The sequence below is a fragment of the Beta vulgaris genome, chromosome 4, assembly GCF_026745355.1.
Source record: "Beta vulgaris subsp. vulgaris cultivar EL10 chromosome 4, EL10.2, whole genome shotgun sequence".
Lineage (NCBI taxonomy): Eukaryota > Viridiplantae > Streptophyta > Magnoliopsida > Caryophyllales > Amaranthaceae > Beta > Beta vulgaris.
The window spans coordinates 64,501,705-64,524,396 of NC_079205.1; the positions used below are offsets into that span (position 1 = coordinate 64,501,705).

The 22,692-nt window shown below is 35.0% G+C and overlaps 3 protein-coding genes across 4 annotated transcripts; all 3 read right to left on the bottom strand.

Moving 5' to 3' along the window:
* Positions 1-834: 834 nt before the first annotated feature.
* Positions 835-8,176, bottom strand: LOC104889967 (pentatricopeptide repeat-containing protein At2g22410, mitochondrial). 2 transcript variants are annotated; one of them, XM_057394562.1, is made up of 5 exons: positions 5,735-8,176; positions 5,434-5,612; positions 5,068-5,315; positions 4,799-4,953; positions 835-1,159 (listed from the first exon to the last, which is right to left on the bottom strand). In XM_057394562.1, the coding sequence occupies exon 1, from the start codon at positions 8,032-8,034 to the stop codon at positions 5,995-5,997; it is 2,040 nt and encodes a 679-aa protein (XP_057250545.1). In that variant the 5' UTR covers positions 8,035-8,176; the 3' UTR covers positions 835-1,159; positions 4,799-4,953; positions 5,068-5,315; positions 5,434-5,612; positions 5,735-5,994. The 2 variants fall into 2 exon arrangements, with proteins under 2 accessions (XP_057250545.1, XP_010673614.2); XM_010675312.4 differs by lacking the exon at positions 835-1,159 and having other exon boundaries at positions 4,616-4,953.
* Positions 8,177-9,983: 1,807 nt separating this feature from the next.
* Positions 9,984-13,193, bottom strand: LOC104889966 (ADP,ATP carrier protein, mitochondrial). The gene is made up of 4 exons (XM_010675311.3): positions 13,034-13,193; positions 11,418-11,938; positions 10,955-11,329; positions 9,984-10,617 (listed from the first exon to the last, which is right to left on the bottom strand). The coding sequence occupies exons 2-4, from the start codon at positions 11,919-11,921 to the stop codon at positions 10,321-10,323; spliced, it is 1,176 nt and encodes a 391-aa protein (XP_010673613.1). The 5' UTR covers positions 11,922-11,938; positions 13,034-13,193; the 3' UTR covers positions 9,984-10,320.
* A 6,609-nt stretch (positions 13,194-19,802) lies between these two features.
* Positions 19,803-22,013, bottom strand: LOC104889964 (hypothetical protein). The gene is made up of 2 exons (XM_010675310.4): positions 21,831-22,013; positions 19,803-21,431 (listed from the first exon to the last, which is right to left on the bottom strand). The coding sequence occupies exon 2, from the start codon at positions 21,335-21,337 to the stop codon at positions 19,967-19,969; it is 1,371 nt and encodes a 456-aa protein (XP_010673612.3). The 5' UTR covers positions 21,338-21,431; positions 21,831-22,013; the 3' UTR covers positions 19,803-19,966.
* Between the last annotated feature and the right edge of the window lie 679 nt (positions 22,014-22,692).

Here is a 22,692-nt window from a genome sequence, read left to right on the forward strand (position 1 = left end):
ATTTCATCGAAAAATTAAAGTTTTAAAAAAATCGGATTTTCGGATCGGATCCAATCTAGAGTATGAAATTTCGGATTGGATTGGATCGGATTCAAACCCTAATTGGTTTGGATTCGGATTGAAAATTTGAAATCCAAATTTTATTCGGATCGGATTGGATTAGGCCCTAATCCAAACCGCATACCGAACTTTCACCCCTAAGTAGAATAGTGGTAGTAAGTAAAATAGTACTTAGTACTTAGTTTGGTTAGCTGTTTTTTCATGAACATCATGTGGAAAGTCAGAACTTCTGGGTTGGATAACAACCGCCACCTTTATACTAGTAATCTAATATGCAATCTCCATGTTGTTCTTTTATACAAGTGAATAGTGATGTTTTGAGGTTGGTTTGTATTACTAACCTTTACTAACCTTCATCTATTAGGATAGTAGTTAAACTAAGATGATCAATCGCCTTTATGTTTGGACATGTCCACCCTGCAGAGTAGAGATGGCCGATGGTGCGGGCTAGGCAGGCTAGTCTGTTGGCCCTAGTGGGTCGGGCTGAGATTTCACGGCTCAGGATCGGATCGTGAAATTCACGGTTTAGGTGGGATGGTCCACAGGCTGAAAAATCTTGGCCCACACCAATCTGTTACCCGTTTCAATGATTCAGGAAGCGGTTCTGGCAATTCATGGGGCTAGCGGGCCGACATAACAATATTTTTTTGAAGTTGTAATCATTTTTGATTGTTACATAAAACCTTTAAAATTAGTTAAAATATATAAAATTATTAATATTAATGAATAATTTCATTATTTTTGAATTTAATTGAATTATAATATATGCAATTTGATTAAAACATATACAATTTGATTAATATGTACATAATTTGGTTGAATAATTACTTGAGCTGGACGTTACCGGTTTCGTGGACCGAACTGGGCAGTTTTAGTAGCGGACTTTCGTGGATTGGGCTCAACAAATCTAGCCCACGGCCCACCCACCAATTTTACGGTTCGAGTTGGCCTGGACCGAGCTTTCCGCAAGCTCAACCCACACGACCCAAGAGGCCGGCTGGGCTAGATGGGTTGGATTGACCCGTATTGTTGGCCATCTCTACCACATAGTTATGCTAAAATAATTTAGCATGATAAATTCAGTCACCCGTGGCAAAACCTGCACCAATAAAACACGACATTTTAACTTTTTATGTTGGGCGGACATGAAATATCTTCGTTATTTTACCCCATATACCCAGTATGAATAAAACGTGTAACTTAATACATATAAATCTATGAAATATAAATAGATTAAAAAAAAAAATATTGTGTTGACCTGAAATTGTTGCCAAATTAACTCAATAAAGAAAATGTGGAGCTTATAGTAAATTTTATAGCTATGAAACAAAAAGAGGTGTAAAGGAATCCAATTATCCTGACCATAATTTGGGTACTTTGTGCCGTATAGAGTTAAAAACTACAATTAGGACATCAATTAAAGAGTAAAGGTATCAAATTAAGAGTAAATGACTAAGATGATTGATACTGCTGTTTTCTCCTTTGATTACTGCCTTAATTATTTGTACTTGCACATTAAATTGATAAAGGTTTTTGTCTAGTATTACAAAGGCAGGTACTAATAATCTATTAATCTGATCAATTTAATTTGACAAATAGTTGTGCATGATCAATCATTCAAGACATCACATTATTTAAGTACTATGATTTCATCTAACAAAAGGGGAAAAGTACAACAAACTAAAATTGAAGAAGGCAGCAAAATCATAGCAAAAGAGTCACGTAAGTATCTGCATGCTTTCAACCCTTCAATTGGTCTCTCCATGCGATAATTATGAAGACTATGAACAATCAATTGGCATTTTTGCACCAAACCATGTCATGCTCTGTATATTGCACCAAACCACATATTTCTTCCTGCAACAATTTCATTTTTTCACAATTCACGTTTTTTATTTTGAATGAGGTTTGTGACTTGTACATAATGAAAAACATAGTGAAGTGGGATCTTATTAAATTCGTTTCGTGACGTACTTTTATAAAATGTAATTTTATAATTTTTACTTTTATGTAATTATAGATATTTGTGGTCAAAATAATGTCTCGACATGCGTAAAAGTGAATTTGTTGCATTTAATTCAAAACCAAGGAAGTATTAGAAATGAATTACTCAAAGATTGTATGAAGAATATAAAGCTCAATTTCAACAGCCAATAAACTTCTCATAAAGAAAATGCATAATTCAAAATTTTCAATTTGTTTTCATGTATTTTATTGGCAAAAAATTAGCAAATACACATTACGTTTATAGTCATGTCTTTATATTTCATCTCGTGTCTCTATCTCTTTAAAATTTTGACATTGTAGTAAGTATTGAGATATTATAAAAAGTGTTCATACATATAATATAGGATATAGAACGGAGTGCAGGATCTAAATGTGCAATGTGTGTTAAACAGTTAAAGTAAGAGCTATAGAAAGACAAGGGTCTTACTAAATTGAAGTACTATAATTAGTTGAAATTTTGAAATTTCATACCAAAAAGAGGTAAGAATCTTGGAAAGTATTTTACACAAACATCTAACTCAAAATTTAACCTATCATACCCTCTAATTCTAAATTCGAGCACTAGAATTCAAAACTTTTTAATGGTTGTGAAAGATCATAGACCTCTTAATTTATATAATCAACTATAAGATCAAAGTCTTAAAAACAGTTAAAAACTATGTTACTCAGACACGGATTGAGTGTCTACTCGGATACGGGTGTCCAAATGTTCGACTCGGCTATTTTGTAGAAAATAGTCAAGTTTTTAGTTTAAATTGAAGTATCCAAGTAGTGTCTTATCGGACACGACATGACACCCCATTTTTAAGGTAAATGAAGGTGTTGGAGTAACACTAGTTAAAAATACTAATCTATTCTAAGTAGTTAACAATTTAATCATGTAGTTTCAAATATAATGCAGAATACTATTTAAAAGCTAAAATTTCATGTCAAGTCTCAAATCCAAATATACTTAACCTATCTTTGCCCATCTAAGAAGCTAGTCTATCAAATAAAAATCACCCTAATATAAGCATAAAAAGATGAAAAAAACCTAATCCATTGGAGACAAAGATAATAGTGGGCCACAAATGGTGTACAAAAGAGAGAACCTCATATTCCAAAAATGGGCCACACAATAGTAATGTATATCAAGTAAATGACCTAGAAATGGGCCCCCACAAGAATCATACAAAAGCATTGCTTATACTAACCAATGTGGAAAGGTTCTAAAGCATGTGAAGTTGAAGGCATTATATAGAATAAGAATAGTGAAAATACCAGAAACTAAAAAAAAAAACACATGATTTCGTTTGGAATGACAAAAAACCTAGCGTGCAAGTAAGGACAAAGCATTATATATTCTTTGGTTCCTTTTACTTTTTGTCTGTGATTGTTCCTAAGAAAAAAGGCACTCAAAGGGTGGATGAAGCTGTAAATTGTTCCTTCAAAGCTCAATCAAATGTAGAACATGCAAGCTAAATTGGTTGTCAACTTGTCACATGTCATGGATACTAATTGAGATTAGCCTAGCCAAGCCAAACGGGTCGTTCATATCGACTCGATTACATATAATACAATCCGGATTATATTTCAATTATAAGTCAGTCATTCATCTAAGATTTGGTTCGGTTTGGGTCTATTGATTCATGAATATTGGGATAGAGTCACTTTTGATTCATGTCTAGTTTAGGGTATGGTTCACGTCTAGGTTCGAGTGATCAAGTATTGGTCAATTTTGCCAAGTCTCGTATTAGTATAAATTACAAGTAAGAATATATGTATAGTATAAAATAACAATAGTCTCAAACTTCAAGAGACTTTTGCTTTGAAGACAATAAGATAGATATGCACAAAATCTTAAGTGAAAATCTAGATTCATCAGCCACTTATATGGTAGACCAGCTTAATGCATTCACCATCCACAAAAAGCAAAATAAAGGTAAACAGAGAAGGGATCATATGTTATATTGTTATACTTCTTCCGTTTCATAATACTCGCTACACTTTTCATTGTGAGAAGTTTCACATTACTTGCTACACCTCCTTTTTGGGAAATAAACTCTCTCTATCTCTCTCCTCTCACATGGGTCCCTTTTCTTTTTACTCCCTACTTCTTTCTTCTCCAAAAATTGTCTAGGAATCCGTGAATTGAGAAGTGTAGCGAGTAATACGAAACGGAGGAAGTATAAGATGACAAAATTAACTAATTGAAAAGGGTATTTCCATGTTCCTTAAGGTTCATGGCTAAGATTAGTTCTGTCTTTCAAGAATTAGTTATTTTGTAACCAACTAGTTGTATGTTTCTGTAAGAGAACCACCCTTTGAGCAGTTGGATCTGTAAAAGTGAAAAATATGCATTTAAATTCAAACGAAGCATCTAATCATACATATTTATAGTTATATCCTATGATTGAGGACATTTCCTATTAAGATCTCGTAATATAATATGGTGCAAAAGAAATTCAAAGGATAAAGAGAGAGGAAGAAAGAGGTAAAAACTGGGAATCAGATACCATTTTGACTATGATGGGAAGAGTTTAAAGTATCAACAATCACAAGGAGGGAGTAAAGAAGTGGGACAAACGAGGCGGAAAGTTACCGGTCTCTTCCCATGTCTTAGATCATGTAATAAAAGAAGCTTGATGAATACAGATTTAGTTGGCTTCTATATGTTCTGTGACAAAACACAAATGCAGAAAAAGAGTGATGATCAAATTTGAAGCTGCTTTCTATAAAGACAGACATTCACCTGAACTTGCAGGTTTATCCAAGATAGAAAATTCTGCGCGATTCCTCAACTTTTCTTTTTCCAGATCAAGGGCACAAGAGAGCTTCAGTTGTCCAAATTATTATAAGGAATATGAATCTTTGTCCACAAGCTGCAACCCATTGTCAGAACATTCACTGCATAGTAGTCAGAAAGTCACATGAATTAACAAGGAGTACTCATAACACATTTTCGTAGCAGAATAAAAAGAAACAAGTTAAAAAATTTCATGCATGCTAGAGGTAGTATACCTTTAAATCTGCACCATATACTAGGCCCTCGAGAATAACCTGAGATCGGACTGCTATCTCTTGGCAAAGAAAGTATAACAATTGCTCACAAAATCCAATATTTAGATAGATATTGGCCATAGCCCATAGTATGCATACCATACTCGACTAGAAAAGCACCGAGCAACTTTAAATGAATGCTGAAGTTTGTGACTGATACTGGAAAGAAAGTAGCCACCAGATATCATCATCAAATCAGGGAGCTGCTCCTGAAACCACGGAGAAGAAAGCTGTGAGTTGAGTAGGACTAGACAAATGCTGACTTGACATCGACAATAGAAGTCACTAGTTAGTGCATGATGTAGCTAGACTAAGTAAGAAGCTCACTTTGCATAAACTTGAAAGGGGTTGCAAGTAGACATCAGAAGTTTGTCAATAATCTGATTGTTCCTCAGCAAACACTGAATTTCATGTAACTTGTATGTGTGTTGTTAGCTAATGTTCAAGCTGGTGGACTTTTTGTATTAAGATCATCTACAAGCTAATGTTCATGAGTTTTATAAACCCTGCAACACAAGCATAGAACTTACATTTGAGCACCAAAATCGGAAAAAAAGAACATCAATACTGGAGGGAGGGGGAGGAAAAAATTAAGAGAATGGCTGAGAATGTTTTTTTGTAGAATTACCAGAAGGCTCTATGACCTTCCTGCCACTCTATCTACATGGATAATGAGATCAACCATGTTCCTCCCTCCAAACCATTCAGGTTATCATATCAAGTCAAAACTTTCCTGGTAAATATGTGGAAAGATGGGCTTAATTCCTTCGTAAGCAACTAAGCACTAACGCACTATGGACTTCATAAAATAGATGAGTTTGAAGAAATAAACGAGAATAAAGGAGATTTCTTTTCACAATCTCCTAAAGAATCTGGGCTAGCGGATTGCTAAACATAAACTGCTTTCCATGACGTGCTGATACTCGTAACAATTTCAAGCAACTCAAGTTGTTTTGTTAGTTGAACTAGACATTCAAATATCTCTTCAGATTGAGGGTGTGACTTGTCTCTTATGGTGAACTCATGGACTACTCCATTAACCTCAATTGAGCTACAACCAGGAGTCTTATCAACTCCTCTCGCCTTCATCATGTTCCTTACTTTCCTAGCCTTGTCCCACATTTCTGCATCCCCGTACATATTTGCCAGCAGAACATATATACCACCATCACCAGGATCCAATTCGAGCAATTTCCATGCAGCTTGTTCACCCATTATCACATTCCCATGCATACGACAAGCAAAAAATAAAGCACCCCATACAACAGCATCTGGCTCAATAGGCATACTCTTTATGAGCGCTTCTGCTTCATCTAGTTTGCCTGCCCTACCTAGCAGGTCCACCATACAAGAGTAGTGTTTAAGCTTTGGGTTAAGATTATATTTGGAGGTCATTTCAGAAAAATACCTACGACCCTTGTCAACCAATCCCCCATGACAACAAGCAGCCAAGACTCCGAGGTATGTGATCTCGTCTGGCACCAATCCAACATCAACCATTCTTGAAAAGTATGATAAAGCATCATTTGCATTTCCATGAAGGGCTAACCCTCCAATAATAACAGTCCAAGTCAGTGAATTCTTCAAAGGCATATCATGGAAAACATCAAGCGCCTTTCCAATATTACCACATTTGGCATACATATCAACAAGTGCAGTACCCAATGAAACATTCAAAGATAGCTTCTTCTTGTTGATGTACCAGTGGATCCATATCCCAACATCAAGTGCTCCAAGCTGAGAGCAAGCAGATAAACAGTTAACCATAGTGACCTCATCAGGGGTAACATTTGCACCCTGCATCTCGTTAAATAGAATCAAAGCCTCTTTACTACACTTGGCTTGAACATAAGCTCCAATCATGGCATTCCACGGAACAACATCTTTCTCGGGCATCTCATCAAAAAGTTTCCTTGCCTCATCCAAAAATCCAAATTTTGCATACCCCACAACCATCGTGGTCCACGAGACCATAGTTTTCTTTCTCATATGATCAAATATCTCCTCTGCCGCCTTAAGATCCCCACACTTAACATACATATCCATCAACGCATTACAAAGTGGGACAGTCAAATTCAATCCATAATCCCCAATAAAGCGATGAAACTCCAACCCTTTACTCAAATCCTCTAGCTGTGCACATGATGCAACCATCCCAATCATCGTCACTTCATCCGGTCTAACATCCTCCGCCCTCATTTCCTCATAAAGACTCAACGCTTCCCGCGCCTCCCCACAATGTACATACCCATTAATCAAAGAATTCCATGTAACCAAATCTCTCACACAACTTTCATCAAACACCTGGCGTGCACCTTCCAAATCACCACAACTCCCCAACATATGAACAATTCCATTATGTACAAACACATCCGAGGTCAAACCCAACTTCCAAACATGCCCGAAAATCCCATAACCTGTATAATTCAACAACAAACGAGCACAAACCCTAAAAATCAAAGGATAAGTATAATTATCAGGACGACACCCACCAAATTCTAACATTTCTTTATACAAAACAATTGCTTTATTAGGAATTATACTATCTGAATATCCCTTAATTGCAATATTCCAAGAAAAAACTTTTGGGTTATCAAGAAATCTCAAAATTCTCTCACAATAACTAAGATTACCAGCTTCTGAGATTGCACAAAACGCGACTAATCGACTTGAAGCAAGCCCATCTAAGATTAGCCCAGTTGTGATCATTTGTGCTTGAATTTGCATCAATTGTGCCATTGAAGAACATTTTTCGAGGAGAGAGAGAAGTGGGTTTGATTTAACAAAAGAATGATTTGTGTTCCAGTTGTTGGGTTTTGGTTTGTATGGAGTGAGAGAACGAGTGTGGAGAGATGAAAGGAAGATAATGGAGAGAGAATTTGAAAGGAGAGAGAGAGATCTTAGGTTAAAATTAATGTGATTGATCATCAGAAATTTTTGCAGATGAATTTCTGGGTTTTGATTTTGTGGGTGAAAAAAAGGCGGGAATTTATGGTGAAGTGTTGAATTTGTTAACTGATTCAGTTATTTCTTTTTATGAATAGTGCAAAATAATTGCAGCCCATAACCCAATACATATTAGGGTTATAAGAGGTCGTCCGTGTGGCGGTGTTGATGTAAAAGGGATTCGATTTTATATTTGAGGTAATTATGCTTATTGGACGTAATTATGCTTATTGGGTTTAGTTTTACCCTTTGGAGTATTGTTGTCATATTCATAACGATTATCAATAAGATTAAACTTCGTTAATTTTAAATCCTGGTGTCTATCGATAAAAGTATTGTTTTAAGATGAATTTAACTTTAATAAATTAGTATAATTACTAATGGGATAACTTCATACATATATATGTAGGATAACTTAAAGACATATTTGCCAATAAAGCAAATTAAGAATTGACACTGACAAAAACAAAAATATGCACAAGTGTAGCAAAACTACATTGACAATAGTTGAGTTAATCGACCTCACTTGAATTTGGAATTTAGAAATATTTCGTACAATTATATTTTAATTCCTGTCAAAATGTGAAAACTTAATGATTTTTTCTTACCTACTCATATTGTTTGAATTCGCAGCTACAGGCATCCCTAAAACCTACACATAATTCCTGTTTTTTTTTCAAATTTTTGATTTATAATTAAAATTGCTTTCTTAATTATGGACTTATGATGGAGTTGAGTGAAATATTTTCCTACAACTTCAACAGCGAAAATTGGGGAAAAGGTATAAGGTTTACATGTGTATTCAATCATACTAAGCTAAATAAGAGCAACTCCAATGGTAGAGCAAAATGAAAATTGGCTTAGAGTGCCACATAGATTTTTCTAGCAAATTCCACTATAAGCCAAAACTCCCCCAATGGTAAGCCAATATGACTAGGTCCCACTTGAAGTAAGATAAATTTTTTTTATATAGAAAAAAGTATAGAAATTATTCACAAAATTTCCACATGGGCCCACAATTTTAGCTCAAGCCAATTGGCTTAGTTAAGCTACATTGGCTAGCAAATGAATTCCTAGCTACTCACTCCAATGGTTGGGCTAATTGCTTAACTTTTTATTTATTTGCTAGCAAGTCCCTAATGTGCACCATTGGAGTTGCTCTAAGATAGGCATGGCGTATAGCTTATGACTTATTAGCTTCTAACTACAGTAATAAAGTTCAAATGCGGTATCATTTATGCCTTATCGTCCCCAACTCCCCATTCAACCAGTGGTTCTCATGAGTCATGACCATAATATATAGCGACGAGCCGACGACAGTGCACCACTGGAACTCGTTGAAGCTATTTGGTGAATTATGCCTTATCATCCCCAACTCCCCATTCAACCAGTGGTTCTCATGAGTCATGACCATAATATATAGCGATGAGCCGACAACAGTGCACCACTGGAACTCGTTGAAGCTATTTGGTGAAAAGGGTGTTATACTGTCATACATGGTCATGTACTCATGTACAGAACTATAGACAATCCTCGAATATGTTGGTTTTATTTTTCCTACAGATTATGACGACAGGAACTCAACCATTGAAGCAGACTGGGCAGAATTAGAACGACGATGAACAGTATTGAAGATGGAACGATATGGAAATCCCTATTCGCCAAGAAAAATCCACTCTGCATGCATCACTTGCGCACTTCAGTTATTCACACCCTCAAAAAGTAGCCACAGGAGCAAAACAGGGCCATGCGGCCACCAGAAAAGCAGCACGGCCACCAACCCATTCACAACTAGATACAGGGCTAAGGTCGCCGTAGAGCTAGTAGTGTAGCAAGTCTGGCAACCAATAATATGAAGAAAATACATAGATCAGCCTACTTTGAACAAACGCAAGGAGAGCAAAATGAGGTATGAAAAAGCAACACGATAATGAAAAAAAATGAGCTTTTTCCTTTCCATTCAATGGAAGGCCACAATAGTTCTGAATTCAGACATAAACAAAATTTGACCTCATATACCTAATTCAGAAAAACTCCATGGAGCAATAAATTCCAAACATGCTCCACAAGGACAAATATTTTAATCCGAGCAAGAATTCTCAGGGAAAACTGTGGGGTTAGTCCCTCTAAAAAGTCTTAAAACCCTACATTATTATTCAAACTTTTTCGAGTATATAAAAACTGCCCACCTCTTAATCCCATACCACTTCCCCCAAAAAAATAAATTTTCATCAACATCTACCACCGAAGTTGTCGGGGGCTTTAGACTTAAGCACCACCAGAACCGTACTTCTTTCCGAAGACAATGACCTGAAGCTTGTCATAACCGGCCAACACACCAGCACCAGCAACGGCACGAAGGATGTTGGCACCAGCACCCTTGAAGAGAGACTTGGCACCCTCGTTCTTGAGGATCTGAGCAAAGCAGTCGAATGAGCCCTTGTACTTCACAGCCTCACCGGAGGTCATCATCATTCTTCTTCGGACGGTATCAATTGGGTAAGAAGCAAGACCAGCACCGTTGGTGATGAGCCAACCAAGAGCAAAACTAGCAAAGAAACTATCCTGCAATCAACAAAACATACAGTATGTTTTAGTCAATTCCAAGATTTAAAGATGTTTATCAAATAACTTTATCAAACTATTTTCATCATAATCACAAATTCTCAATTACTCATAGTGAGATCAACTAAAGGGTAGTAGACCAGACAGAAAATGTCCAGTACATTCCCCACCAACAACCCTAATCATAGAAGAGATATGAAACTCGAAACAATAACAACCTGCAGCCAGAGGTACCAAAATAATACTGATTGTTAAAAGCACTAAACCAGGTCAAACAAGCAAAAATCCAACCAACAAAACATAAAAACAAAAGCAAATGCTCAAGTCTGTAACTAACCGCCAAATTTCCGGTCAAAACAACAGGCTTCACTGAATCGTACAGCCCAAAGTACAAACCACGGTAGACAATGATACCCACACATGAGATGTTAAATCCACGGTACAACCCAGCAATACCATCTGTTGCCATGGTCTTGCGGTAAACATCAACAAGACCATTAAATTGCCTGTCTCCTCCTCCCTTCTTGGCAGCCTTGGCATCATTTGCAAGACGAGTACGGGCATAATCCAAAGAGTAGACAAAGCACAAGGAAGAGGCACCAGCAGCACCACCAGAAGCCAAGTTACCAGCAAACCACTTCCAGTAACCATCTCTGTCCTTCTTGAAATTGAACAATCTCTTGAAGTAATCCTTGAAGGCAAAGTTCAAGGCCTGGCAAAAAAAGTTAACATTTAATAATTGAAAACAGAAAAAATATCAGATATTTAAGCAGACAGAAGCAATCTAGAACAAAAGGCACCTGAGTGGGGAAATAACGGATGACATTAGCAGTGTTTCCTCTCCACAAGGCAATCATACCCTCTTCGCCAACTGTTCTCTTAAAACAATCACCAATGCCCTTGTAAGGTTCAGACAGACGACCAGCCTTAAGCATCTCGTCTTGGTTCTGAATCAAAAGCTTCACACGCTCAATTGGGGCAGCAGCAGTTTTTGATACGGCAGCTGAAACTCCTCCCATAAGAAAATCAATGGCAAAAGCAGCAGGTCCTTTCTCAGCAGGAGCGTATGCAACAACAGGTGCACCGATGTTGGAGACGAAAGACAAATCCTGGGTAGCATGGCATGCTGGGTTCTGCAATGCAGCATTAGTGTAGTTTCCATAAGCAAAACGCCTCTGAACCATAGCAGTGTTTTGGAAACCTCCATAACGAGGCTGGGTGATTTGTGATAGGCCACTGGTGAGGTGGAGTTGGCCAGCACCGGCCTTCTGCATAACTGAGGGTTGTCTGTTAATCTCAGCCATCGCTTTTAATTAATTTCCTGGAGTGCACCAAATTGCCGTATTAGCACCAACAGCAGAAAATGAAGGAAATATTCAACTTATAACAAAGACTCACTTTGAACCATTGATATGACATCTTAAGTCATACTTCTGTCATTCAAGTCTACCAATGCTTGTATATGTTTTAAAAAGTTAATTATTCAAATTCACATTCAAAAGGTACATAATTTACGTATCATAAAACAAAACATGATTCATTAAACTAATTGGACGCGAGGATTTTACAAAACTCATTAATTATTTCCTGAACTTCTTTTAACCTAGCAATCCTTAGCAAACTATGAGCTAAATATGAAACTATACCATATCATATCATTATTCATCGTAATGCACGCTGAAGTAGATACAAAATTGTAGACCAAAAAAGTCTAAATAATTCATTTGATGTCAAAGATAAGTTATAAAAAGTTCATTATTCAGATTCGCATTCAAAAGGCAGATATTTATGTATCATAAAACAATACGTGATTAATCAAACTAATTAGATGTAGGATTTTACAAAACTCAATAATTACATCATGAACTTCTTATAACCTAGCAGTTATTAGCAACCTATGAATTAAACATAAATCTACATCATATCATGGTAACATTATTCATCCTAAGAAGTAAATTCAAAATTATACACCAAAAAAAGCTAAAATTTTTGCTTAAAGCTTACTCAGCTGCTTACAGCGCGCAAAAAAACAACCTAATCATTCAGATCTAAAATTCAAATGCGATTATACAATGATCCAGTCAAATCAACACTAAAAAACAACAAAATTCATACAGATCCACAAAAAAACACGATAATCAACTGAAAACAATCCAGATCTACAGATCTAACAAGCAAAAAACAACAAAAACAACAAAAACACAAAAGATCTAAAATTTGAATTAATAAACAGATCGAGATTCAGATTCAAACTCGAAATCACAAGAACAAACCTACAATGAAGAACAAATCAACAAACATAAAAAATCTTACACAAGAGAATGAGAAACGAGAATCAGAAAATAACTTTTTTAACGGCGAATCTTAGAAATACTGAAAATACTATTATAGAGAGAGAAAAAGAAGAGAGAGAAACCTGCAAGGCTCGCCTATGCTTGCGCTGCGGGATGGAGGAGAGAGAATGCAGGAAAAGAGAAAAATGTGGTGCGAGGGTTTGCTGAGAGAGAAAGAGACCGAGGGTTGGAACTGTGTGTCTCCTTTTTAAAGGGAGTTCTCTAGTGGAGATATTTATATGACGGGCCTTATAACGTAATTGTGGCTTTTTTTTATATTTCCTCCCTTTCAATTTAGGGTCTGTTCTCCGTAGTTTATTTTCAGTTCATCACATATCACTATTTATTTCAGTTTAGTTGTTTTATGCCGAAGAGAACAGACCTTTAGTAGTGAGTTGTGATATTTTTTAAATCACGGATTTCTAAGAAATTTTTTGAGAGGAGAGAGATAAGGTATGTTCCTTGTAGCTTATTTTCATTTCAGTTCAACTTTCAATAATACTTTTTACTCTCACATATCATTATTCAGTACGGTTTAATTCAATTCAGTTCAGTTTTTTTGTGCCAAAGAGAACAAGCCCAAAGACAATAGAGGGGTCTCATGTATTAAGAAAGAGATCGAAAAAAATTATTACCCAAATAAAAGTGTCACAATTAAATTAAAACTTATTAAAATAAAAAATGTCACGACTAAATTGAAATAGAGGAAATAGTATTTTTTTTTTTGGAAATGTTGATGTTTTTGGAAAATAGAAATGAAATGTTTTATTTTAGTGGAGCTTTTGAAAGGATGGTTGGTCGAAATTGAGCGGCGGCCAAATATATGGGAAAATGGCTTTGGGCGGTTGGGCCCTAATATGGGAGGAAAGGGCAAAGTTTTTTAGACTTTTTCACACGTTGAAGATTAAAAAGAAGAAGAAATAAGTTGACCTACTAGAATTTGGGAATAGGATACTTGAAATTGTGCTTGAAAAATCATGAATTTTGGTCGATTCCATTATATACTATTTTTGTTTCTAAATAATAATTACACTTACACTTTTCACGCATGTCGATGTACTACTTTCAACCTTTATATATCTAATGTTGTATTTGTAAAAACATATAAAAAGTCGATATTCTAAAAGTACATATTGAGACGAATCAAACAAAACCTCACATTGTTATATTTTGTCTTAACCATATATTACAAATAATAGTCAAGGGGGAATTTGTAAATAGGGTCAAAAACAAAAGTTTAACTATTAAAAGATAATACAAGTAGTAGGTATCTTGGTAAGGCTAAAACGATAGTGTCTAATTCATGTTAAATAGGTTTATAAAATTGTCTTATTTCTTACTTGGCTAATAGCTTAGGATGAAAATAATATGAAGAGATATCTATAAAATTTTATGCTAATTTATCTTATTGTAGTATTACGAAGGCGCGTAAGTTTACGTTCGAAATTCGAAGTTGTTTGTGTAAAATACAATAACTTCGTCATATTCCATTATGAGGTTCGATTAAAGATTTTCTACAAAGACAATGTGGATCTCTATTTGTTTAAACAACGTTGGAGCTTGAACATCAATAAATATTACTAGATTATTTATGTTCATTCACAAGCTCAATTAGATATAATAAATAAAGTTTTATAATTTTCATTAAGCAATTTGAATAAAATTTACGTAATTTTAGCTAACCTAACACAAAACCCATTTATAAATACATCTTCATTATAGATTTCGTCTCAATTAATAAACTAGTCAAACATAAAAATCCAAACGTAAAAAAAATCTAAAAACGAATCGATCTTGAACAAAATTCAGTGCTTAAACTCAACTAAGGTTTTGTTCTTCCTAACTTATTTTAAGTATAATAAAGTTCAGTTGCAACCAGTTGAGTTAAGTTTAATTCATTTAAGTACTGTTGAAATTAGTTCAACTCAATTCAATTAGCTCCAACTATCATTTCTATTAGTTATAATTTAATTCTGTTCAATTGGGTTCAATTGCAATCAGTTTCAATTCAATTCAGTTTTTTGTTGTCGAATATAACATACCCTAATTTGAATACAATATGAACAAGATAATATGTAGCTTGATTCTACTAAGTATATTATAATTTCCATGTGCTTTCGAAGTATTAATGAAAATCTTGGCTAATGGAGTGATTGGGGGCGTCGGCATTATGTCACATGTGCATGGGCCATGCCAAGTTGCCCAACACCACGCAACATGTGCACCAATTTGACCTTGTTAGGAGCATCCACCATCCGCGTACATCTTACTCCGTCCAATAATGCTTGAGATCGGAATTAGTTCCTTCAAAATTTTACGAGATTCAAGATTTGTAATCGATAAGAAACAAAGAAGAAGATAATTTGTATGGGGTGAAATTCACAGGACGCAAAGTTGCAAACCATTAGACATAATTATTGTCAGTTCGTCATCATTATCAATTTTAAGTAATTTTAGGACGATAAATAGAAATTCAAAAAAAAAACTAAAATAAATTACGTGGAAAAAATGTGTAAATAATGCATATAGTAACTTTTTTTTAGGAAATATCCAAAATATCTAGTATAAATTTTCCGACTCTTATAAAATGTCTCTATAATATGTTACTATTCTAAATCACAACGACGATTTAGGACAAACTCGATCCAAAAACTTTCTTCAAAAAAGTTTTGAATGAGAAGAAACCAAAAGTACATGCTATAGATAAAAGTATACTATAAACAAACTAAAGAAAACCACCAACCCATAAAACGTATGATGGGCATGTGTATATTTTTCTTTATAGGAAATAAATATGTAGTATAAAAACAAGTAGTTACCATTATTAATTTGGATGCATGAATATCAACTAATATATTTCATAGATTATTACGAAGAAACCACGAGATATATAAAATTAAACATCGTCCATACCTTGACTCCTTGTGACTATCACTTAACCAAAAAAAATTAGTTCAAATTTGAGCACTTACAAATCATAAAGATTTAACCCATTCATATCTACTTCAAAGAATGAAAAGTGGTGACTCCATACCCCTTATAACTTATAAGAGTACGGTGCATTAAAATCACACATTTATAATCTATAATAAAAAGAAAAAAAAAATCGCAACAAACGCAGATTAAAGATCTAATTAATCAGAGCAATTTCTTTTATCTAGCGAAAATGTGAAATACGTTTTCGACTCTTTATAAGCCCTTGAAAAAAAAACATTGATTTACCTTAATACGTATACAAAGTTGGGATTCAATCCTCATCACAACCAATTTTACTTAAAAATCATTGTAATTTCTACTCGTTAAATATGAATCCGTTTATCTTACTTTAATTACTAGTTGTGCCTTGATCTCTAGCAATAAATTTCCTATTTACCTAAAGAAAACTAATTTCGGCTGGTTCAAGACTAAGTTTCCAGATTTGCTTCATAAGGCAGCTAAACATTCCTGCACGTTTTTTTATTTCCCAACTCTTCAACGATGTTACGTAAAATACTTTTCTTCAGAGGAAGCTTCTTCCTAGCTATGATCCATCAATTAAAATAATACAAGAGATTTGACCACAAATTTAATTTATCAATATCAGAGCCTTTTCATTTTCTACTTAAAGATACAAACATACAAATATGGCAACCTCATTTACAAATCGAAGTGATAGTCAGAGATAGCCTAGTTGTTAGAGCTTTTCTCTCGATTTCAGAAAGTTTGGGGATTGATTGTCACCCTTGGCAAGTTGAAATCCCTTTTATTCCTTCCAATTTGTCAAAGTTTCTCTTTAACTTATTAAAAAAAATTACAAATCCGACTATTTTGTAAAATTGCATTGACATTATACCAATTATACTGTCTTTACGTGCATTGAATGCAACGTTGGCTACAAAAATCACAAAATGAACCCAATTACACTTTGAAGTACCTAGTAATTGACTTGACACGAACTGAAACCCCAAGTAACGAAGAGTAATCAATGCAAAAACCAAACACGAACTGAAGCCAAGCTACTCCACATCTCCCTCGACCCTCTGTATCTTCTTCGCACTCGATTTTCCACAATTTACTATGCACATTATTTACATTAGAAAAAGTACATCGATATGAATCTAATAAAGTCCGATATGAATCTAATAAAGTCCGATATGGATCATATTACTTAAATTTTCTTACACACACTCTAAAAAAGTATTCAAATATAAGTTTAGAATCTCTGGCCACACGATTATAATTTATAAGCATAATATAAATACGGAATAGAGGGAGTATTATAGTACGTCACTAGCAAAAGCAAATAATATTAGCATATATAGCTGAATCAGAATACATGTACTTAAACAACTTTTAGCATGTAAGCCTGCATGAAAGCAATAATTAAAAGCCAAATTTCCAATACGTTGGAGAAACGGTAGCCACAAATACAATGAAGTAGTCAAAAATATGCCCTTTGCTTTTCAGTTTTGGTAATCTGACCTCAAAGCACAATGCCTATTACAAGGGGGTGCTATTGAGTCAGCTTTGCAAATTGCAATAGTATAAAGTATACCTCAAATGTCTTGTCACTTAAAGCAAATTTATACTTCCTCCGTTTCAAAATAGATAATACATTTTAACTTTTCCACTATTCATGAATGAGGTTTGACCATGCATTATTTACTATTAGGTAAAATCAAATGTTATAATGTAATATGTTGTTGGATTTGTCTTAATGTATATTTTCAGAAAATCAAAATTTTATACTTTACTCTAATACATAATTAAAGATATTAGTAGTCAAAGTAGTGCATCGAAAAGCGTTTTAGTCAAAATGTATCATCTATTTTGAAACGGAGGAAGTACTATAATGGAAAATAATGGAAAATACATGAATTAGAAATAGGCAAAATTGTTTTAAATAAGTCAACATTTGCGCAGTCTTTCCATTTTAAGTTTGCCTTTTGATTATCCCTGATTGAGTTAGACTTGTATGTCTGTTTTCTTCTATTGAGTTTTAACCTGTTTATGACTTGTTTAGTAGGTTACTTATGATACGTGTTACAACGCTCCTTCTTCTAAAACAGGTGAGGGAGGCGAAGGTGGGGTTGAGACGTTGTAACACATATCATAAGTAACCTATTAAACAAATAACAAACAGGTTAAAACAACTCAATAGAAGAAAACAGACATACAAGCCTAACTCAATCAAGGATAATCAAAGGGTAGACTTAAAATGAGAAGATCGCACAAAAGTTGACTTATTTAAAACAATATTTCCTTAAAAATATAGTTACAGAATAATCTGCCAAATAAGCTATGAAATGAAAGCGAGGTGCCCTTACCAAGATGATATTAATTGGAATATTGTAAAGATGTGAGATGACAGAAAGAAACCACCAGAAAAGGTGCATCAACCAAATTTAAGCCAAGAAAGAATTCAGAGAAACCGGAGAAGGCGGGCGCCCATCAACAAATTGCTCAAAATAACTGTGCAATCGAAACATGTTACTTAAGTCGCTAAGGTTGTGTTTGGTTGGGAGAAAGTTTTATTTCTGGGAACATTCGTCATCTCGTCATTCTTTGTTTGGTTTGTAAAGGAGTGAGAATGATATTCTTAGGTTAAAGACTGAATGTTATTTCCTTTGTAAGGAAAGAATTCTACCTCATTCTCCATATCCCTCACCTTCATTCTTCTCCTCCCTTCCATACCCTCCATTTCCATTTTGGTTATTCTTTATAACTTTCTAAATCAAGAATCCGAACAAAAGGAAAATGAAGTTGAAATCCTATATGCAATGAAATTTACATTTCATTCAAAATAAAAGTTCATAATGTTCTCCTTTGAACTAAACACAGCCTAAGTCAGCATAAAGCTTAATGTAAAGAAGTAATGTCTACAAGACATATTGTACAAATCCTATTATCTGTACCTCAAGTTTGATCTGATACTCTAAACCTATTGTATAAATCCACAATGTCTGCAAGACCAGCACTACCACAATCGTTCCAATCTGCAGCAGCTGTTAGCTTTCAACAGAATATGTGCTTGATTTATATGGGGGGCAAGAGGATGATAAATTCTACAGCTAACCACACAAGGTATCGATATACACTGAAAGTTAATTGTTCCAACAACAGTATGGTACATAAATAATTTACAATACAGCTACCTGACTGTGTGAACAAGAGAGATGAATCAAGAACAAAGTTTTAGATATAAACCCATCACATCACACACGCACATACACATACACAGAAATAAAATTTGAAGCTAAATTGACGTACCTTGAATGCAGGACTGATATGCTGCCATTTAAATCTTTGTGTGTGTGTGTGTGTGTGTGTGTGTGTGTGTGTGTGTGTGTGTGTACACTGTTAAGCACTACGAAACAGAAGTTTCCACGTGATGATATAGTGTTTTTTCTAGGGAACAGGCAGAGTAGAAGAAAGGCTCATATTATGTATCAAATGAACAAGAAAGTCGGATATTAACCAAGCCTTCGGATATTATATAACCACTAAGATAGTAAATGTAGCCTTAGGGAGAAGTATTTAAGTTTTGGCCAAATTCAGCAACATAATCAAATATTCTTTGAGGAAAACCAAACAAACCAAGCTTTTATCCACTCAATAGCATCAACTACATCCTAACAAAGTAACAAGTAATCTCTAGTACCATGATTCTCAGCTTGGTTTGGCGATCAAAGATCCATTGCTCATTACGAACACCATTATGAGGCACAGCCAGAGAAGTCAAGATTCAAGATCATTCATTGTTGTCAACATAACAGGTCAAAAAACAATTAGCCAAAGAGAGTAATTGTGAAACAAATTTCCAGAGAGAAAATATTAAACTCGGCAAAAAAGGAGATACGGAGAAACATAAGCTAGTCACTCAACCTCTGGATTCAAGACATAAATTTCAGGAATATCAAAATTCAACAGCACTACAATAACACAACTCTCCAACTTGGATTAAGCTATGCTTGTATAAAGTCAAATAGTGTACAAACAATATTTCACCAAGAGAACTGACCTACTTCCTTCAGCTACTACAGATGCCTATCGGTTTTGGTTCCATCTCTTCCTCTGTCAATGCTAAGGGAAGTGCGCTCTAATGATGTTTCTGACTTTTGCATACCTAGCACCATTTCCTTTTGCTTAAGCAGCAAAACCATCCGATCGTTCTCTAGTTTCATCCTATCATTCTCCAGCCTCAATTTCTCAAGTTCTCTGTCTTTCTTGCTGCGAAATCTTAACCATTTCAGCCGCTGTTTCTCAATGTCAAGTGCCTCAGCCTGCAACCTGACCTTTTGCATTTCAAGTTGCAACATTCGATGCTGAATCTGGGCTCTCTGTTCTGTCGGTGACTTTGTCATCTCCGGAAACGTTGGCTCCAATTCCATTCTATTACAATCCTGCCCACTGGACAACAGTGAGAAGCTAGCCCTGCCTCTATTCCTGCTGCTTCTTGCATAATATTCCTCCCTCCTCCCAGCTTTGGTATCAATATTCTTCTCATCTTCTTCATAAGAGTCATCACTGTCTGACTCATCATTTCTGTCGGCTTCTTGCATCTCAGAAAGATTGTTTTCATTTGGGTGGTTAGCCAGAGGCAATAAATGAGCTTGTAAATCAATGTCATGACAGCCAGGTATTCTTTGACCATTATGAAAAGCACACATTTCCCGATAAAACAAATGTTTTGAACTCAAAATCTTTTTCACCTCATCCTTCGCCTTTTCAGTCAAGTGCGGCATGGCATCCATTAAAGATGGATTTTCCACCACTTGGCAACTAGTTCCCCTACCAAGAATGTCATTTAACTTCTTGTATCTTTTATTCAAGTCATTGAACTTGTCCTCACATTGTTGAGGAGACACAGAACAGTTGTTGCTGATCATAACGTTCGAGACCATCTTCCACTTGCCTTTCTTTTGCAACATTGCAGATTTCCTCTTCAAACCATCCTTAGCTTCGAACATTCCCTCATCGCCAACAGAAGCAACAACTGCTATTAGAAGCCTAACCACGTTATCAGTCCACTTCATCCGCTGCCAAGGTGATTCCTTTCTATCCTTAGCAACATTACAGTTCTCACCATTCATATCCTCTGTAAAACTCGGCTCTTCATCTTCACTAGTATTATTATTACTCGGCGAACACCCAAGAGAGATGCCCTTCCCCTTATTGAAATCCATAGACATGCCCTTCAACGACAACCCTTTCGCCTCCAAGAACCCAAGTGGTTGCTCATTTTCAGCTCCACTCATCATATTCATAGGATGTAACTCAAGAGCTTGATGGGTCATTAATGAGTGACCCATTTGACGGTGTTGGAACTTATCAACCGGCATTTCCATATCCAATAATCGACCATTTGACCCCGATAAAAACCCGCCTCCTAAACTCGATCTATCCATATAAAAAGCAACACTTAAAACCTAAATTCCAAGAATCCGTCGGCCAAACCAAACCTTTATCTCCCTCAGCTAGACAGTCTCAAATTTCCATTTGCTGGCCAAATTCAAACCAAATCTTTAACACTCAACAAACAACAACAAAACCCAACAACAAAAACAACCTAGAAACTCAATTGCTAAGTATAAGGTAAACCAAAAAAACCCAGAAAAATTGCACAGTATTCCAACCTAGGGTTTACAACTTCACACAAACTTATTAATTACAAAACTTAATTACACAAAAAAAAGAACAAATCTTTCTGGGATTTAAGATTTGAACTCAGCTAAGTTAGTACATAAACAATCAATAACAGGTCAACCCAATATGGAAACTTGAAGTTCATAATTAACAAGGGAAGTGGGAGACAAAATGAACAAGAAAGTATAAAAATTTAACAAGTTAGAGAAATCTAATTAATGTTAATTTGAGAGTTATAAATAAGATTTAACTTACCTTAATCATCTTTTCAGCAGAAAGCTTGTTGTTTTGTAATCTCAGGGAAGAAGTGATCATCAAATGAAAAGGAGGGAGAAAAGAGGTGAGAGAGGGTAGGAGGGATGTTCCACAACTTTGGGACGCAAAGTGGAATACACCTGGGCAGCAAAATGGGGCAGGCCAACTATTCTTATTTTTTTCGAGAACAAACTAGTACTTAGTACTACTTATGCATATTAATGTGATATTCTACCACCTCCGTTTTCGATTATTTGCAATGATTACACATTTTCCATTTCTACTTTATGTTAGATCGTTACACATAATAAAACACAGAGCTAGTAACTTTTTTTCACTAATATTTTGGCCCGTATGATGTGTCGGATAAGTTACAATTATCAAAATATATTATTGTTCATAAATTTTTCATAATTGATTTTATTAATTAGTTTTTCGTCTTCAGTCTAGTACGAGATTGGCGATAGACGTTATGGCATGATAAGTTAATTTTTAAAAGAAAGTATAAGAATTTGGGGATAAAAATAACAATTTTAATGAAATTGGGGTTAGAGAATGTTGTTACCTTAATAAAAAAAAAATATTGGAGATCAAAAACTTGTATATTTTTATTGTTGAATATAATTATAAGACTTTATTATGTTTTACTTTGAAACATTAAATATTGATATTGTAGTATATTGGTAGTTAAAATCTCATAGTTCATTTCAGAGAAATTGAGTATACCCAATAGTTGCCCTATAATTTGTGGTCATCGATTATTTTATTACTTTCTCACTATTTTCTCTCATTCATACTCTAGTCATTTCAATTCCATTAATTTCAATCGTAGTCCTCCAACTTGTGGTCATCATATTTCTCT

Coding starts and splice junctions, on each gene's coding strand:
- LOC104889964 (XM_010675310.4), bottom strand. CDS start 21,337: ATGGATAGATCGAGTTTAGGAGGCGGGTTTTTATCGGGGTCAAATGGT.
- LOC104889966 (XM_010675311.3), bottom strand. CDS start 11,921: ATGGCTGAGATTAACAGACAACCCTCAGTTATGCAGAAGGCCGGTGCT. Junction 11,330..11,417: donor TCCGTTATTTCCCCACTCAG/GTGCCTTTTGTT, acceptor TTTTTTTGCCAG/GCCTTGAACTTTGCCTTCAA. Junction 10,618..10,954: donor TTTTGACCGGAAATTTGGCG/GTTAGTTACAGA, acceptor TGTTGATTGCAG/GATAGTTTCTTTGCTAGTTT.
- LOC104889967 (XM_057394562.1), bottom strand. CDS start 8,034: ATGATCAATCACATTAATTTTAACCTAAGATCTCTCTCTCTCCTTTCA.